Here is a 16,923-nt window from a genome sequence, read left to right as displayed (position 1 = left end):
GCTCTATTCTGCATCACAGTGTCTTTTCTTTTCTTTTTTTTTTTTCTTTCGATACGCGGGCCTCTCACCATTGTGGCCTCTCCTGTTGCGGAGCACAGGCTCCGGACCCGCAGGCTCAGCGGCCATGGCTCACGGGCCCAGCCGCTCGGGGTCTGGGTGGGCACTGCTCTTGACCCCCCCTACTCTGAGGCTGACTTTGGGCAGCCTGCGTCAATCCAGGGCTGGGAAGGAAGAGGTTGAGTTCTTACCTGCCTCCCCCTGTTGGATGTCGAAACTGCTCACACCTTCCAGGATGAAGTGAGGCTCTGATTTACCCTTCAATAAATCCTTAGAAAAGAGGGAGAAAAGCCATGAGCATCTTTCATTCCTCTATCTCCCAGTGTGCTACCCAAGACATCACTCTCTTTGTCTTTGAGGGGTAGAGGTTACTTCTTTAAACAGGTGTTTAAAATATGAGGTAGGAAAGCTGCCCTCATTCTTCAGGTTTTATTGCTAACAGCAAGGCAGATGTCAAAAGGGTGTATATGTAACTGACCAAACAGGCAATAAATGCATAAGCAATCTGTGCCAAGAGATAAGGACTCAGGATCCTTACATCAAATGATCAGCCATCCTGGTACCAACAGCACTGTTTCATTAGGGGTTTATAAACAACCAAAAAAGAAGAGGATGCATTTACTAGAGGAAACTTTTATAAGCATAACCACGCTTTCCTTGTGAAATGTCATCTCTCAGAAGTCAGTGTAGACATTCTGAGCTCCAGGTTCAAGTCCAGCCATGTGCTGTACAGGACAGAGGATGTGCATTATTCAGGCCTTTGCCCACTCCCTGGCTAACACACAGACGGATTCTGGAAGACCCCAAGCAGCCTCTAGGTTCTCCTGCTACCAGGAGCCCACAGGACTATTCTGAGCATCCTCTCTGTGCATCTCTTCCTGGATTTCCATTGTGTGGATTTGTGTAATTTGGTAACTGTTCCTGTATCATTTCTTTTCACATTGACAAATAAGTCCCCAGAGAGCAGGGCGGCAAAGTAGATTCATCTACTCAACAGCCATGAACGTGTGGAGTCCTGTATCTTGTGAGACCTGTCAGCCCTTCATATACTGCCGGCCAGTTTCCTGGTGGAGCCGCCAAGGGGAAAACAAAGGTGTGCGTGTCTGCAAACAAGTCAGCCAGCCCACCTCACCAGGCCTCCTCCCACCATCTTCTCTGCACATAACCAGCCCTCTCAGATGGCCAGGGCAGGGCGCTCAGGCTCAGGCCCTTGCGATGGAGGCATCCAGCTGACCCTATGCCCTACCCTTGGCTGCTCAGAACCTGGGGTCTCTCCCAACACCAGCAGGAAGGGCAGCTCTCCACAGGGCCCTGGAGGGAGCAACTCTCCCAGTGTCAAAGCAACTTGGGGCACTTCAGTGGCTTTAGCTGTCCCCTCACCTTCTACTGGAAAAGGGAACTCAAGGTCTCAGTGGAGGCTAGCTGGAGATCCTCCACTCAGGGATTAAAGAAGAGGGTGGAGGCCATCAGGTTTTTGGATGGGGTAAAAAAGACAGTGTGGCTCAGCTTTCTAGACCCAGCACAACTGCAGCTTCTTTGTCGTTTACCCCTGGTTTACCCCCATGATGGACAGAGGAGGGGTAGGTGTGCTGAGAGTGATTGAACCGAGCCTGGTGTGGAATCCTGCCTGCATTGTTCCCTGGGTGACCTTGAGCAACTTTCCTTACTTTGCTGAACCTCAGTTTCTTCATATGTAAAGTGGGAGTCAAATGAGAAAGCCATTGGTGCCCTGGCTGCTGTTACCAAACCCTCGCCGAGGACTAGATGCTTCATTCACAGTGGTCTCCCGACAGACCTGCAAAGCAGGAGTCTGCATTTTACAAAGGAGGAAGGATGTGAAATACTCAGTGTAGCATCAGACAAGGGACCTGTTCAATAAATATTGATTCCCTGTTTCTGTAATATTTGCAAAATTAAAAAGACCACACTCATGGATAAACCCAGCATCTCAAATGCATTCCTTATAAAACGAGAGAGAGCTGAATGGATACAAAAACAAGACGCATATATATGCTGTCTACAAGAGACCCACTTCAGACCTAGAGACACATACAGACTGAAAGTAAGGGGATGGAAAAAGATATTCCATGCAAATGGAAACCAAAAGAAAGCTGGAGTAGCAATTCTCATATCAGACAAAATAGACGCTAAAATAAGGACTATTAGAAGAGACAAAGAAGGACACTACATAATGATCAAGGGATTGATCCAAGAAGAAGATATAACAAGTGTAAATATTTATGCACCCAACATAGGAGCACCTCAATACATAAGGCAAATACTAACAGCCATAAAAGGGGAAATCGACAGTAACACATTCATAGTAGGGGACTTTAACACCCCACTTTCACCAATGGACAGATCATCCAAAATGAAAATGAATAAGGAAACACAAGCTTTAAATGATACATTAAACAAGATGGACTTAATTGATATTTATAGGACACTCCATCCAGAAACAACAGAATACACATTTTTCTCAAGTGCTCATGGAACATTCTCTAGGATAGATCATATCTTGGGTCACAAATCAAGCCTTGGTAAATTTAAGAAAATTGAAATTGTATCAAGTATCTTTTCTGACCACAACGCCATGAGACTAGATATCAATTACAGAAAAAGATCTGTAAAAAATACAAACACATGGAGGCTAAACAATACACTACTTAATAACGAAGTGATCAATGAAGAAATCAAAGAGGAAATAAAAAAATACCTAGAAACAAATGACAATGGAGACACGACGACTCAAAATCTATGGGATGCAGCAAAGCAGTTCTAAGAGGGAAGTTTATAGCAATACAAGCCCACCTTAAGAAGCAGGAAACATCTCGAATAAAAAACCTAACCTTGCACCTCAAGCAATTAGAGAAAGAGGAACAAAAAAAACCCAAAGCTAGCAGAAGGAAAGAAATCATAAAAATCAGATCAGAAATAAATGAAAAAGAAATGAAGGAAACAATAGCAAAGATCAATAAAACAAAAGCTGTTTCTTTGAGAAGATAAACAAAATTGATAAACCATTAGCCAGACTCATCAAATCAATAGAATTAGAAATGAAAAAGGAGAAGTAACAACTGACACTACAGAAATACAAAAGATCATGAGAGATTACTACAAGCAACTCTATGCCAATAAAACGGACAACCTGGAAGAAATGGACAAATTCTTAGAAATGCACAACCTGCCAAGACTGAATCAGGAAGAAATAGAAAATATGAACAGACCAATCACAAGCACTGAAATTGAAACTCTGATTAAAAATCTTCCAACAAACAAAAGCCCAGGACCAGACGGCTTCACAGGCAAATTCTATCAAACATTTAGAGAAGAGCTAACATCTATCCTTCTCAAACTCTTCCAAAATATAGCAGAGGGAGGAACACTCCCAAACTCATTCTACAAGGCCACCATCACCTTGATACCAAAACCAGACAAGGATGTCACAAAGAAAGAAAACTACAGGCCAATATCACTGATGAACATAGATGCAAAAATCCTCAACAAAATACTAGCAAACAGAATCCAACAGCACATTAAAAGGATCATACACCATGATCAAGTGGGGTTTATTCCAGGAATGCAAGGATTCTTCAATATATGCAAATCAATCAATGTGATACACCATATTAACAAATGGAAGGAGAAAAACCATATGATCATCTCAATAGATGCAGAGAAAGCTTTCGACAAAATTCAACACTCATTTATGATAAAAATCTCCAGAAAGTAGGCATAGAGGGAACATTCCTGAACATAATAAAGGCCATATATGACAAGCCCACAGCCAACATCATCCTTAATGGTGAAAAACTGAAAGCATTTCCACTAAGATCAGGAACAAGACGAGGCTGCCCACTCTCACCACTCTTATTCAACATAGTTTTGGAAGTTTTAGCTACAGCAATCAGAGAAGAAAAGGAAATAAAAGGAATCCAAATCGGAAAAGAAGAGGTAAAGCTGTCATTGTTTGCAGATGACATGATACTATACATAGAGAATCCTAAAGATGCTACCAGAAAACTACTAGAGCTAATTAATGAATTTGGTAAAGTAGCAGGTTACAAAATTAATGCACAGAAATCTCTGGCATTCCTATACACTAATGATGAAAAATCTGAAAGTGAAATCAAGAAAACACTCCCATTTACCACTGCAACAAAAAGAATAAAATATCTAGGAATAAACCTACCTAAGGAGACAAAAGACCTGTATGCAGAAAAGTATAAGACACTGATGAAAGAAATTAAAGATGATACAAATAGATGGAGAGATATACCATGTTCTTGGATTGGAAGAATCAACATTGTGAAAATGACTCTACTACCCAAAGCAACCTGTAGATTCAATGCAATCCCTATCAAACTACCACTGGCATTTTTCACAGAACTAGAACAAAATATTTCGCAATTTGTATGGAAACACAAAAGACCCCAAATAGCCAAAGCAATCTTGAGAACGAAAAACGGAGCTGGAGGAATCAGGCTCCCTGACTTCAGACTATACTACAAAGCTACAGTAATAAAGACAGTATGGTACTGGCACAAAAACAGAAAGATAGATCAATGGAACAGGATAGAAAGCCCAGAGATAAACCCACGCACATATGGTCACCTTATCTTTGATAAAGGAGGCAGGAATGTACAGTGGAGAAAGGACAGCCTCTTCAATAAGTGGTGCTGGGAAAACTGGACAGGTACATGTAAAAGTAAGAGATTAGATCACTCCCTAACACCATACACAAAAATAAGCTCAAAATGGATTAAAGACCTAAATGTAAGGCCAGAAACTATCAAACTCTTAGAGGAAAACATAGGCAGAACACTCTATGACATAAATCACAGCAAGATCCTTTTTGACCCACCTCCTAGAGAAATGGAAATAAAAACAAAAATAAACAAATGGGACCTAATGAAACTTGAAAGCTTTTGCACAGCAAAGGAAACCATAAATAAGACCAAAAGACAACCCTCAGAATGGGAGAAAATATTTGCAAATGAAGCAACTGACAAAGGATTAATCTCCAAAATTTACAAGCAGCTCATGCAGCTCAATAACAAAAAAACAAACAACCCAATCCAGAAATGGGCAGAAGACCTAAATAGACATTTCTCCAAAGAAGATATACAGACTGTCAACAAACACATGAAAGAATGCTCAACATCATTAATCATTAGAGAAATGCAAATCAAAACTACAATGAGATATCATCTCACATCAGTCAGAATGGCCATCATCAAAAAAATCTAGAAACAATAAATGCTGGAGAGGGTGTGGAGAAAAGGGAACCCTCTTGCACTGCTGATGGGAATGTGAATTGGTTCAGCCACTATGGAGAACAGTACAGAGGTTCCTTAAAAAACTACAAATAGAACTACCGTATGACCCAGCAACCCCACTAGTGGGCATATACCCTGATAAAACCATAATTCAAAAAGAGTCATGTACCAAAATGTTCATTGCAGTTCTATTTACAATAGCCCGGAGATGGAAACAACCTAAGTGCCCATCATCGGATGAATGGATAAAGAAGATGTGGCACGTATATACTATGGAATATTACTCAGCCATAAAAAGAAACGAAATTGAGCTATTTGTAATGAGGTGGATGGACCTAGAGTCTGTCATACAGAGTGAAGTAAGTCAGAAAGACAAATACCATATGCTAACACATATATATGGAATTTAAGAAAAAAAAATGTCATGAAGAATCTAGGGGTAAGACAGAAATAAAGACACAGACCTACTGGAGAACAGACTTGAGGATATGGGGAGGGGGAAGGGTGAGCTGTGACAAAGCGAGAGAGAGGCATGGACATATATACACTACCAAACGTAAGGTAGATAGCTAGTGGGAAGCAGCTGCATAGCACAGGGATATCAGCTCGTTGCTTTGTGACCGCCTGGAGGTGTGGGAGGGAGGGAGACGCAAGAGGGAAGAGATATGGGAACATATGTATATGTATAACTGATTCAGTTTGTTTTAAAGCAGAAACTAACACACCATTGTAAAGCAATTATACCCCAATAAAGATGTTAAAAAAAAAACAAACGAGAGAGAATAAAAACGTGGATTACACAGTCAACTTTTAGATATTAGAAAGACCAAAAGAGCCTCACAAACATAGGCGGAAAGAAACGATAAACAGAACAACTGGTGAATTACAAAATAGAAACACAGCAAGATCAGTAACACAAATATTGAATACATTGTATTTGGGGAGAAGGTTTACTTAGACCCAACCTTTGGCTAATATGCTAGAGAAACCCAAATAAAATTAGAAATAGAAAGGAGGTTTTAGCAGTATAAAAACATGATGTAAAATTCTATACTAATCAGTTTAAGCATACTGATGATTTTCTGACAAGAATTAACATGGCCAAAATGATCCAAGTTGGTAAATAACCTGAAAATCAATAACCTTGAAACAGTATTTTTAAATAATCAAAGAATATCTCCCTATTATCTCTGTCAAGGCTTCTAAGCTCAAAATTTTCTTGCTGAATTCTCTCAAACTTTTAGGAAATAATTCCTGTGTCGCTTAGTTTGTGTTTAAAAAAAGAAAGAATCCTGCAACCGGTTATTTTAAGAAGTCAGCACAGCCTGGATGCCCAACCTGAGAGAGAGAAACACACACACACACACACACACACACACACACATCACATCACATCACAGACTGATTTCATTTACGGAAATATACTGAAATAAATACCCAGCAAATGAATCAACAGTAAATTATACAACTAACCCACTACCATTAAGTAGGGTTTGCCATAGAAATGCAGGATGCCAGGATGGTTTCCTATCAGGATATCTAATGGGATAAAATACCATTTACATGGGCCAAAGGAGAAACAATTGCTATCTTTCCAATAAATGCCTTGAAGGCATTTGATAAATGCACAACTTTCTCTGATTTACCAAAACAACAAAATCGAAAATGAAAAAACCCAAAATTTTAGTTAATTAGGAATAGAAAGATACTTTATGAAAATTAAAAGATAATTATTTCAAATCAAAAATCAATTGTCAACATCAAATTTATGGGCAAACACTAGAATTGTGTGCATAAAAGTTAGGTACCAAACTAGCATTTTTTTATCTCCTGTCCTGAGCTGCCTGTTCCTTCCTCACTCTGGGCTTTAGAGGGGTCCTGGGTGATCCAAAAAGAGCAAAGGTAGGAGGAGACAGAAATTATACCCAGAAGCATTTCAGCCTGCCGGGCTGACTTTCTGAGACCAGGCCCACAGAGAAAATAGATCAAGATGGTTGGTAGATAAAAATCCCCTGGCTCTGGGCAGGTCCCCTGTCACTAGGTGGGCTGGGCACACCAGGGCAGTTAGAGAATGTGGTAAGACTGGCGATGGGCAGTCTGTACCCCGAGTGTGATTCAGAATCACGCAGGAGCTTCACAGACAAGGAGACTGCTGGAGGCCGCCCCCCATGACCTGGATTTAGTAGGTCAGATGGAGGTAGAGTTCAGGATCCACACAGCTCCTCAGGTGATTCTGAGGCCCAGCCAGGGCAAGGAGCAGGTTCAGAGAGGTTGAGTGATTTATCCTAGGTCCCACAGGAATCAGGCTGTGCACCAGGCACTCCGCTCCCATAATGCCTTCCCCATGGACCACACTGGCAGGCAGGGTCTTCAGTGTTTTCTGACTCTGTGAGATGGACTGGCCCTTTGAGGTCTCTGCAACATCATTTGTACAGAAGGAAGCTGTGATAGTTCATTTTCTGTGCCAATTTGACTGGCTCATGGGGTACCCAGATTTTTGGCTACACACTATTTCTAAGGAGTGTTAGCATTTGAATCAGTGGACTCAGTAAACAAGATTGCCCTCCCCAATATGGATGGACATCATCCAATGTATTGAGGGCTTGAACAGAACAAAACGTAGAGGAAGGGAGAATTCACCCCTTCTCAGCCTGACTGCTGAGCTGGGACATTGGTCTTCTCCTGTCCTGGGACTGGGAATTACATCATCAGCCCCCCTGGTCCTCAGGCCTTCCCACTTGGACTAAACTACGCCATCAGCTTCCCTGGGTCTCCAGCTTGCAGATAGGAGATCTTGGGACGCCTCAGCCTCCATAATTATGTGTGCCAATTCCTCATAATAAATAAATCAATAGGATATATCTATGTAGCTCCTGTTGGTTATGTCCTGTAGGAGATCTCGACCTCTCCCCTCTCCTCCTCCCTCTTCCCCTCTGCATCCACACCCATAACCCATACCTGAAGTGGTACCAAACAAGGCACTCCCCTGCAGTTGTCTCTGGAGGTGTCCCTTCTAACACGGCATCACTTCCTATGTTTTGGACAGCGATTCCTGTGTTCTTGTCAAAGGCTCCTCATGCCCTCCCCGAGATGGTGTGCTGCTCTTGGATGAGGAAACACCCGGTTTAGCGTGTTGGTCTTCAGACACAGGCCCTTTCAGCCGGTGGCCACAATTCAGGCTGCGCCAGGTGGCAGCGTCACTCCCTTTTCTATTTTTGCTAGAGAACTTTGCTTTATTGGAATCAGAGTTCTTTGGCTCCGTGGCAATTGGCTGTTGGCACGCTCTCTTTCTGTCGCCTTCTGCTACCTGTTGCCTTCACAGCCTACATTCAGAGCGCCACTTTGTTAACCCCTTCCTTTCCGGAATAACTCATGCTGAAACCAAGGTGAATCATTTATAGTAAGTGATCCTTTCGGAAACTCTGCTCTGGCTACTTGGAAGATGAACGTCGGTGTCTGGGTAGGCAACACTTCATTCTGGGATGGCCACAGGCCAAAATCCACAGTGGGGCTGGGTGCTGAGTCCTGAACATGTTTTGGGCCCCCAGCCCATTCTTCAGTTGAGAAATGAACATGTTTTTCACTAAAGAATGGGGACAAAGATGAAATTTCAATTCCTCCGTCTGACGCAGTGGCAACTCTGCTGTGAAGATCTACGTCTACAATTCTGTGTCTTCCAATATGGTAGCCACAAGCCATACTGGCGACTTACATTTAAATAAAATAAAATTAAATCAAATCTGCAATACCTCAGTCACACTAGCCCATTTCAATTGCTCAATACCAACACGTGACTAGTGGCTACTGTATTGGCAGAAAGGACATTTCCATCACTGCAGAAAGTTCTATTGGACAGTGCTGACCTACTGAATGAGGATAATAATATTATCTACCTCATAGGCCTGTTATGGTAATTAAATGAAATGTTGTATGTAAAGTGCTTAGATTAATACCTAGCATAGGTACATGCTTGATAAATGGAATTTGTTATTATTCATGAAATAAAATGTTTAGAAGAAAGTGACTCTAAGTGCCAAATTCAGTTCGGGGAAATATCACGCAGAGTCTCCAGGTATAGGTGTAATTCTCAGCATTGTCTCTTGCTGAGGCTGGTGTTGCAGGAAACATTGAGGAGGATGAGGAGTTGGATCCTTTCAGTGCCATTTGCTCCAGGCACAGTCACAGGCATTTACAGAACCTGACTGCCTGCTGGTGGGGGGAGGGGAGGGTGTGGGGAGTGGGTTACCAATTCCTCAAACCCAGAAAAGCTGAAGGAGGCAACAGAAGGAGCTTCTACAGCAGCAAAATGGATTAGGGTTAATTGTTAGAGAGAGGGAAGACAAGAAGAAGGAAGAGGTAGGCGAAAGGAGAGAGAGAGAGAGAACATGAACTATGGGATGCGAAGCAACTTTTCTTCTTCATGAGGCGTAGAAAGCTGAGCCTAGTTTCATGCCCCTGACTCTTGCACTGTTGCTGAACCTACCTAGCCTAGATGAGTACGCGAGGTAGCATGATACCCATGATGGTTTAACAGTTGCCTGGAGTATGAAGCTTTCCCATTACCTAGAAAAGCCTAGAATGCAGACATGGCCTAAGGAGCCTTGCTGCCACCTCAGCCATTATATAACTGAAGTTTAGGGGATGCCAGTCAGGCCTCTGGTTAGGCACTGAGCAAGCTTTAGATTGGGAGGCAACCTTCTAATAGTGATAGGCAAGAAAATGTGAGAAGAAAGGCACTATGCACGCTCCCTGCCAGGCTACCCTGGCCTCCCCAAATGGTTTCCTCTGACCCACATTTCTCCTTAAAAGTGTTTGCTGAAAATGGCTGAAGACTGAAGCTGAGATGACTGGACAGTGAAAGCCCAAGAAATCCCAGAGGATGGTCCCTGTGGCTGCTACTCTATGCCGTCCCTCCCAAATCAGTCATAGTAACAATAGCTAGTGTTTAGTAAGTGCTTACAATGTGCTAGACAATGTTCTAAGTATTGTCTTCATTCATTCCTTAAAATAATCTTGTTAGGTACTGGTACCATTTTTATCCTCATTCTTTTCACCTATAAAAATGGAAAGGAGGGCAGAAGATAGACAGGGATTGATTCCGTTACCCAGACAAGGTAGAAGATTCTATTGGTGCACAAGGTATTATTAGCAGCAAACAGGAGCCTAAAATACATCACGAGCTTATGATGAAGGCTTACAGGAGGCGATACAGTTGTGGTGTTAGGAATATGTCTCAGAGCCAGACTCCAGGGCTCAAATCCCAGCTCTAACACTTTAGGCAGGTCACTTAATTCTCTGTTTCTGTTTCTCAACTGTAAAATGGGGCTAATAATAGTACCTCCTCATAGAGTTATTATGAGGATTCAGTGAGTCAAGTAAAGCCAGGCCTGCCATGTGGTCAGCACTATCTAAGTGTTGGCCATTACAGGTAGGATTGCTCCATGCTGGCTGGAGCTTCTCCTTCAAGGCTCTTTTCAGTCGCAGCTGTGAGCTGTGGCAGTTGAGGACGTCACCATGTTTAAGGGGTGAGTACATCAGCTTTCTCCTCCACCATCTTACTTGGAAAACTGGTCAACTCAAGAATCCTCTATTATACATGTAGCGCTTGAAACCCATTTCAGGTGCCTGTGGACAGAATCATTCATTCACTCACTTATTCATTCACCCAAGTCCTAACAGAATCCTGTGGGGCACACAATCCTATGTGAGGAATAGTACCATATGTGGAGTCAGAAATTTTAGTTTAAATCCTGGCTCTTTCCCTCACTCACTGTGTCACATTGTGCAAGTCACATCACCTGTCTGAACCTATTCTCTCATAAAACTGGGAAAGAACATGAGACAAAGTAAGAGAAGACACATGGAAAGCTCTGGAAAATACTATACAAGCGTAAGTGCTGACAGTTGTGATAAGGGATACAAAGAGATATGACATATCCACATATACATTATACAAGAAATGTTGGAATGAAAAATGACCCCCTGGTAGAGCCTTTGGATGGGTAAAAGAAGAACGGAAGTAAAAAGTATCTGGCCCCTGGCTGCCTCTGTTTTGGGCTCCCGGAATGATTCTGTGTGAGTCATTTCATTTCTGTTTGCCTCAGTTTCTCCTGGACCTCAAAAGACATCACAGTTTGAGATGTTGCTGGAATTAGATAATAAAAAACTCTCAACGCTTTCTAAATAAAAATGTTATAAATTCTTTAACACTATAAATATGGTCTCACATCTATTGCTCAGTACCTTGTGAAAAAAAAAAAAATTCTAAAAGAACCTCATCTGAAAATAACAAAGGGAGAAAAATATAATCCTTCCAAGCTCTAAATAGAGTTCTCTGCTCAGCTCTCCTTAGGAGTGAAGTCCACAAGTAGGGAGTCATTGTTGGGGACTTATTGCCTCTGGATGGTAAGATGGATTCTAGAAGCTTGAAGCATCCCCATCTTAACTAAGTAGCATCCTACGCCCCACCTGATCCCCACTCACCCTCCCCTTCCCCAAAGCTACAAATTGGTCCTGAGTTAGGACAAGAGTTGTTACCTCTAGAGTTTCCGTCTTGTTCTCTGTCATCAGAAAATACCTATTCTGTATAACCTAACCTGGCTTTATTGAGTGTGTTGCACAGAGTGCTTGGCATTTCATTCGCATTCAGTAATGCTTGCTGAAATCATAATCATCAGCTTACTAGACATTAGATTCTCTCCTCTTATTCTAGGTTCTGCTGGCTGCTTTTGGAAGCATGAACAGGAGGTTTGAGCATCAGGGCCCTCAAAGTGGCCCTTAGCCAGGTCCTTTGCGTCAATGAAAATGATATTATGAGAATGTCCAGTGGGCTGAGAAATTTCCCTTGGAGCTTCATGCCCTGAAACTGAGATAGTTCTAGAAAAAACCAACAGGGCTCACCTGGCTTCAAGGTGGAGTCAGCGGTCGTCTACTGGGGTGGGGGAGTCGGGGGGTTTGAACATTGCCGTGAAATACCTCCCTAATTTTACAGCTGATGTTCACAACTCTTTTATAGGTGATCAGCCTTTATAAGATTGAAAATACAAATACACATGACAGAGGCAAGGCAACTGCTGAAATTCATCTTATTATATAAGTGACTGACATGTTATCTTCCCTTTGAGTAAATTCTAATAAGGAAAGAAAAAAGATAAAGACAGTGATACCTGACAGATTGAAGAATGATGAAGACTGACAGAGGGGCTCATTTACGGAGATTGAAGAGACCCCACAGCTACTACTACAAGCCTCCTACCCATGCGTTCCCATTTTTTATGTGGGAATCCTGAGGCATGTAATCTAGTGACATGCTGTCTTAGAACTGGGGTCCTGCTTCCTGGTACAGGGTCATTCCATCCCACTGTGGATACAACTCTGTAGCTGAGGGACCAGATGAACTTCAGTCTCCTTCCAGTTTGAGTTGGGCCAGCCCTGAAAACCAGGTCTCAGGCCCCTCATTTCAGGGGGAGGCACCATGGGAGGCAGCATGTCAGAGGGTCCAGGAGCTGGGCGTGTCCCTAGAGAGGAGGTTCACTTACCTTTGGCCGCATCCAGCTTAGGCTGGAGAGGTTTTTTCCCTTGAGCAGCTGTAGACCTATGGAATAAGTCTCAGCAGGGAATGTCTCATCCTCACACAGCAGGCCTCTGTTTAGGCAATAATCCCGCAAGGAGTAAAAGTCCTGTTGCCTGAACTTGATGATGGGGGTCTTGGCTAGAAGCTCCTGGTTGTGCGCCATGACTCTTCTTGGAAGAGGTATAAGGTCTTTCCCTTTCAGTGAGAAAAAAGATATTTTTAGGGGTAAGCCGTCAAGTCCTTTGCATCATTAGATGTGAACCCTTGAAAGGCACTCAGATGTCCCCCACTTTTACAAGTGAGGAGACTGAGACCCAGATCAGTGCTATCCCTGGTGACACAGCCAGTTGGTAGGTGAGCCCGGACTGCAATCCCAGCATCCTTCCTTCTAGTTCGGCTTTCAGTCTGCTGTACTGAACAGCTTCTCAGGATGCTCTTACGTGCGTGAGAGACTATTCATACATGAATGAACATTTACTGAGTGCTGACTTTACCCCAAGCACTTCTCTGAATGCCGGCAATCCAAAGATAAACATGACGCGATCTTTATCCCCTGGGGGCTCATTATCAAGGGGGAAAAATAGATTAGACATTTCAACAACAAGCTCTCATTCAACGGAAACTGTCTAATTAAAAATGTGCACAGAGTCCTGTGGATGGATATAAAGAGGAGAAGCTGGGAACTGCGGAGGAGAGTCTGGGGTGGTTCTGCCACAACCACTAACGTTGGAATTGGCCTTGAGGGAAGAAGAATTTGCCAGGTGGAGAACTGGCAGGTAGGTTAAGGAAAAAAAAAAAAAGTCCCTTCAGGTGCCCTGAGTAGCAACTACATGGAGGACCAGGAACTGGATTGGAGAAGTCATGGGTGTTAGAGGGGGTGGGAGGGGCTGGAGAGGCAGTGGAGTGAGGGTTGGGAGTAGAGAGTTTTGGCAGACAAGGCCAGGAAGGTAGGTTGGACTACTGGACTGCTTTCGTTTTATGCCCTGCAAGCACCGCAGGGCCACTGGAGAGGTGGCTTATGGTCAGATCTGTGTATGGAATCGTGGAGCAAGTTGGAGGCCATACAGCGGGATGGGGAGGGTCTGAGACGGGGCAGAGGCTTGGAGGCTGCGATCTGTGTATGGAATCGTGGAGCAAGTTGGAGGCCATACAGCAGGATGGGGAAGGTCTGAGATGGGACAGAGGCTCGGAGGCTGCTGCATATTTGTCCACGGGAGAGACAGTGTTAGAGCAGTGGTAGTGAAGATGGTGGAGAGACAGATTCCAGAGTCATTTTTTAGGTAGAACCCATAGGATCCGATGATGAATATAGGGGCGGGAGGTTGCGGATGTGGGGGAGGAAGAAGAGGCAGTGCAGTGAACAATCAAATGAGCTTTGAAGTTTGCTCTCTGCTCTCACCACCTACCTACCGGTTCTGCAATAGTGCGTTAGTATTCAAGCCTGTGAACCTATCTCTCCACCTGTATGGATTAATGATACCAATCTCAGAGGGTTTATTGCTGTATTAAATGACACTGGACCTAACAGACTGAACAGAGTGACTGGCAAACAGCAGCCACTCAGTAAATGTTGGCGTCCTAATTTCTCTTAAGAGCAGTCAAGGTAGCCTGGGTTTTCTTGTCCAGGAAGCCACAGGGGTGTAACTGATGCCATTTACCAAAATATGCATCACATCCTCCATCTGCAAGGCAAGCTGGCTTGGATCTGAATCCTAATCCACACTTACTAGCTGTGGGACTTGAGAAACCTCTTTAGCCCATAAAGCCGTGCTTTTCAATCTTCCTTGACCAGGGTCTATAAAGGTGACACAGAAGACCGGAAGGTCCATATGTCCTATCCATAACCACTTCACAGCGAAAAAGGAATCAGGTAATGATAAAGAACTGGAGAGGAACATGAAAGAACAACTCATAAAGAAAGAATATGAGCTTACAATCAGGATCTTGGATCACAGAAAAAATATGCAAACTTAAAAAATAACATAATTTTCTTACGGTTAACATATAATAGTAGTATGTTGCAAATTATTTAGATAACACAAATTCATCGGCAAAATAGCACCAATAAGTATCACTGTACACACATATTTGGAGGGAATGATGCATACAATTATCTAGCAAAAGAGATAAGAATAATTTATATTTGAACTATTAGGTTGGACCACATGAAACTGCCATTTTTATAGGTCAAAAATGGTTGAATATAGTCAGTATCATATGGTTTAACCTAAGGTAAAGTGATTGAATATGAGCAATTTCCTTTGGTTTAGCCCAGTATGATATATACATTTCTTCAATCTGGCTCTTGGAAAATAACAGGTGAAAATACGTCAGTGTACCTCACCACTCCCTATAGGGTTAAGAGGAGAACCTACAACAAACTACATAAATAGTGATAAAGCTGAAATAACAGTAAGGTATCGCTCAAGAACAAGAAAATGTTAACAGAAGTTGGCTGCCAACTGAAGACAACGGCAATGACCCCTGATAAGGGAGAGTTGTGAAAACCATGGATCCACCATCTGTACACATCCTTAGGGATAGTGGAGTCAATACAGCAGTGCCAAGCCACCCACCTACAATCATGAGACTGTTATTAAGCAGCTCTTAACTGCAGGTAAAAATGAGTCTGAACAGTTTGGCTTGACTTCTCTATCAGAATCTTGCAAAAGGGCCTTATAATTGGGGATCAGTTCCCAGGCTCATCTGCAGGGCCCTCACTGCCCACCACTGGGCAGTGCACCAGCTGACATTAGGAATCCCCCTTCTAAGACTCACTTCCCTCCTTTGTGAAATGGAGGTGCCATTAAAATGCATGTTATAGAGTTGTTGGAAGACCCAGACAAAACCATGCTTGTCGAATACTTAGCACTGTGACTGGGAAGCAGAAAGCAGTCAGTCGACAGTGGTTATTAGTATAATTAACATTCTTATCATTTTGGCCATGAAAGGATGGTGCAGAAGCCCCACACCCTCTAAGAGGAGGACCTGCTCTTATGAATGACAGGCCAGGCTCAGAGGGGCCTGCAGGGGTGAGGGCCAGGGGTGGGACATCAGACCCGTGCCCTCAGCTCAGCTACTGCTCTGAGAGCCCAGAAAGGAAGGAGAAGGCTCTGGGGGACAGGCGGCAGGTCTGGGTGTCCGCTGCTGGAGGAGGTGGTCTGCTGCTTTGCGAAGAAGGAGAATCTTGATGTGGAAAAGAGAAGACAGGCTGGAAAGGCAGCCTCCACCTGCACAGACCTCACACCTACTGGGCTCACCTTCTTGCTCTCCAAATTGCTAATGGCTTTCCCAGGGAACAGCCTGTAGACTCACTTTCTCAGGCAGGAAGGGTTTACAGAATTTGACACCTTGCTTGTGTGTGCAGCAGAAAAGGCCAAACAATTTTCCCACCTGTCACTTTGGGGAGGGCTCTTTGGTTTATTTCTTTTCTTCTATGTCCTACTTGCCTCACTTTGCAAAAAAAAAAAAAACAAAGGCAGGAGAAGACTCTGCTCTCTTGATAAAGAAAGAAAGATAGAAGGTCTACCTGATATTCAGGATAAAAACCAGTCTTGCTGCTGGGGTATCTCTTGGGTCTAGTGAGAAAAATGCCACAGGAGCTAGAAAAACGGCAAAAAGAGTTGATATCAAGTTATTTTTTTAAATTGAAATATAGTTGATTTACAATATTGTGTTAGATTCAGGTGCACAGCAAAGTGATTCAGTTATATATATTTATATATATATTAGATTCTTTCCCATTATAGGTTATTATAAGACATTGAATACAGTTCCCTGTGCTCTACAGTAAATCCTTGTTGCTTATCTATTTTACATATTATAGTTTGTATCTGTTAATCTCATACTCCTAAATTTATCCCTCCCCCCTCCCTTTCCGCTTTGGTAACCAGCTTGTTTTCCATGTCTGTGAGTCTGTTTCTGTTTTATATATAGATTCATTTGTATTAATTTGTAGATTCTATGTATAAGTGATATCTTATCACTTAACATTTGTCTTTCTCTTTCTGATTT

The 16,923-nt window shown here is 42.9% G+C and overlaps 1 protein-coding gene across 1 annotated transcript in view; it reads right to left on the bottom strand.

Annotated features, from left to right (window-relative positions):
* Window positions 1-13,072, bottom strand: part of CAPN13 (calpain 13) — a 53,427-nt gene extending 40,355 nt beyond the window's left edge. The window contains 2 exon segments of the mRNA XM_067703861.1: window positions 249-327; window positions 12,875-13,072. Coding sequence (XP_067559962.1) covers window positions 249-327; window positions 12,875-13,072 — 277 coding nt within the window.
* Between the last annotated feature and the right edge of the window lie 3,851 nt (window positions 13,073-16,923).

Source organism: Pseudorca crassidens, chromosome 14 (assembly GCF_039906515.1).
Source record: "Pseudorca crassidens isolate mPseCra1 chromosome 14, mPseCra1.hap1, whole genome shotgun sequence".
NCBI lineage: Eukaryota > Metazoa > Chordata > Mammalia > Artiodactyla > Delphinidae > Pseudorca > Pseudorca crassidens.
This window is presented reverse-complemented; position numbering and strand designations above follow the sequence as displayed.